At 48.5% G+C, this 3,110-nt stretch overlaps 1 protein-coding gene across 2 annotated transcripts in view; it reads right to left on the reverse strand.

The window, feature by feature from the left end:
- Positions 1-258: 258 nt before the first annotated feature.
- Positions 259-3,110, reverse strand: part of LOC110518554 (2-acylglycerol O-acyltransferase 2-A) — a 32,994-nt gene continuing 30,142 nt past the window's right edge. Inside the window, exons 6-8 of one of the 2 annotated variants that reach the window (XR_005053072.1) lie at positions 1,898-2,097; positions 1,209-1,516; positions 259-1,058 (exon numbers count right to left, since the gene is read on the reverse strand). Coding sequence is in view for 1 of the 2 variants with exons in the window: in XM_036986988.1 (XP_036842883.1) it covers positions 1,362-1,516; positions 1,898-2,097 (355 nt within the window). In the remaining variant the exon portion in view is untranslated. Of the gene's footprint in view, positions 1,059-1,107; positions 1,517-1,897; positions 2,098-3,110 lie in introns of those variants that run through there. The other variant, XM_036986988.1, reaches the window with a different exon arrangement.

Here is a 3,110-nt window from a genome sequence, read left to right on the forward strand (position 1 = left end):
GTGTAATGGTCCAGAGATTGCGGCAGGAATCCGGTGATGTAGTGGAAGGAAAAAAGCAGTCCGATATGCTCAGGGATGATATGGTGCTGTGCAGACTGGCAGATATTATCCAGGCTAAAGTGGCTGGAGTCCGAGCTAAAGGTAAAGACCGCTAGCAGTGGCTAACAATGACTAAAAAGCTAGTAGCTAATTAGGTCTAAAAAATAGCAGATCTGTACCACATTGGGGGCGGGTTGCAGGAAGTTTTTTTAATTAGAAAATGGAGAGAAAAAAAAGAGATTGAAATATAATGAAATGTATACAACAAAAAATATAATAATAATAATAATAATAATAATAATAATAATAATAATAATATTTACATGGGACAAAAACAAACACGTCTTACTGCCCACCATCTTGGTACTAACTAACCCTACAGGACCCCACAGAATCCTACATGACCCTCTAGAACCCTACACAACACTACAGGACACTCTAGAACCCTACATAACTCTATAGAACCCAACAGAACCCTCTAGAACCCCAACTAATCCTACAGAACCCCAACTAATCCTACAGAACCTTAACTAATCCTACAAAACCCCAACTAATCCTACAGAACCCCAACTAATCCTACAGAACCCCAACTAATCCTACAGAACCCCAACTAATCCTACAGAACCCCAACTAATCCTACAGAACCCCAACTAATCCTACAGAACCCTCTAGAACCCTACAGATGACCCTACAGGACACTCTAGAACCCTACATAACTCTATAGAACCCAACAGAACCCTCTAGAACACCAACTAATCCTACAAAACCCCAACTAATCCTACAGAACCCCAACTAATCCTACAGAACCCCAACTAATCCTACAGAACCCCAACTAATCCTACAGAACCCTCTAGAACCCTACAGATGACCCTACAGGACCCTCTAGAACCCTACATAACTTTACAGGATCCTACATAACCCCCTAGAACCCTACATAACTCTATAGAACCCTACAGGACCCTCTATAACCCTCTAGAACCAGACAGGACCCTCTAGAACCAGACAGGACCCTCTAGAACCAGACAGGACCCTCTAGAACCAGACAGGACCCTCTAGAACCAGACAGGACCAGACAGGACCCTCTAGAACCAGACAGAACCCTCTAGAACCAGACAGGACCCTCTAGAACCAGACAGGACCCTCTAGAACCAGACAGGACCCTTGAGAACCCTACATCAACTCCACAGAACTCTACATAACGCCACAGGATCCTACAGAAGCCTAACCTTCAGCTAGAACTCTTACCTAGAAGGTGTTGCAACTGCTTTGGATTTGTCTGTAAAGCTTATTTTCCTGCTGATTACAGGTGTGGATGCACATATCTAGATGAAGTGGAGGTGTTTGTCTGGTGCAATGCCGTAGTTGTCCTTGTTGTCTTCAAACACCGTAGTGAGGCCCTCCAGGTAGAGAGAATGGAGACAGTCTATATCATCTTTAGTGGGAGAGGGGGTCTGGACCACTGGAATAGGCCTACCCACTGGAGAGAGAGAGAGATGAGAGAGAGCGAGAGATGAGAGGGGGTCTGGACCACTGGAATAGGCCTTCCCACTGGAGAGAGCGAGAGACGAGAGGGGGTCTGGACCACTGGAATAGGCCTACCCACTAGAGAGAGAGAGAGAGCGTGTGAGAGATGAGAGGGGGTCTGGACCACTGGAATAGGCCTATCCACTAGAGAGAGAGAGGTGAGAGATGTGAGAGGTGAGCGAGGGGTGAGAGAGAGATGTGAGAGGTGAGCGAGGGATGGAAGAGAGGTGTGAGAGAGATGTGAGAGGTGAGGGATGAGAGAGGTGAGGGATGTGAGGTGAGAGAGAGAGAGGTGAGAGGTGAGGGATGAGAGAGAGTTGAGTGTGTGTCTTACCAACAGTGTGTATGGGCTCTCTGTAGGGCAGTAGACCGAAGCTGTATTGGAACACTCCTCGTCCGGTGAACATTGGCAGCGCCACTCCCATGAGCCTTTGCAAGTGGTCCTGGAGCCAGCGGAGCGGCGAACCGGCAGGGTTGGTCATCTGGTCGAAGAGCTCATTCTCCCCAAAGGAGAACACAGGTACTAGCTGGGCCCTACGAGACATTATATATACTGGACATTACACAAACCAGCAGGGTTGGTCATCAGCTTGTTTTCCCCTGAAGGAGAACACAGGTACTAGCTGGGTCCTATAGGACAATAACTGGTGGTGCCACTTTCCCCTTACTCTCAATAACTGGTGGTGCCACTTTCCCCTTACTCTCAATAACTGGTGGTGCCACTTTCCCCTTACTCTCAATAACTGGTGGTGCCACTTCCCCCTTACTCTCAATAACTGGTGGTGCCACTTCCCCCTTACTCTCAATAACTGGTGGTGCCACTTCCCCCTTACTCTCAATAACTGGTGGTGCCACTTCCCCCTTACTCTCAATAACTGGTGGTGCCACTTCCCCCTTACTCTCAATAACTGGTGGTGCCACTTCCCCTTACTCTCAATAACTGGTGGTGCCACTTCCCCCTTACTCTCAATAACTGGTGGTGCCACTTCCCCCTTACTCTCAATAACTGGTGGTGCCACTTCCCCCTTACTCTCAATAACTGGTGGTGCCACTTCCCCCTTACTCTCAATAACTGGGGGTGCCACTTCCCCCTTACTCTCAATAACTGGTGGTGCCACTTTCCCCTTACTCTCAATAACTGGTGGTGCCACTTTCCCCTTACTCTCAATAACTGGTGGTGCCACTTTCCCCTTACTCTCAATAACTGGTGGTGCCACTTTCCCCTTACTCTCAATAACTGGGGGTGCCACTTCCCCCTTACTCTCAATAACTGGTGGTGCCACTTTCCCCTTACTCTCAATAACTGGGGGTGCCACTTCCCCCTTACTCTCAATAACTGGGGGTGTCACTTTCCCCTTACTCTCAATAACTGGTGGTGCCACTTTCCCCTTACTCTCAATAACTGGGGGTGCCACTTCCCCCTTACTCTCAATAACTGGTGGTGCCACTTTCCCCTTACTCTCAATAACTGGGGGTGCCACTTCCCCCTTACTCTCAATAACTGGGGGTGCCACTTCCCCCTTACTCTCAATAACTGGGGGTGCCAC

The sequence above is a fragment of the Oncorhynchus mykiss genome, chromosome 9 (genome assembly GCF_013265735.2).
Source record: "Oncorhynchus mykiss isolate Arlee chromosome 9, USDA_OmykA_1.1, whole genome shotgun sequence".
Lineage (NCBI taxonomy): Eukaryota > Metazoa > Chordata > Actinopteri > Salmoniformes > Salmonidae > Oncorhynchus > Oncorhynchus mykiss.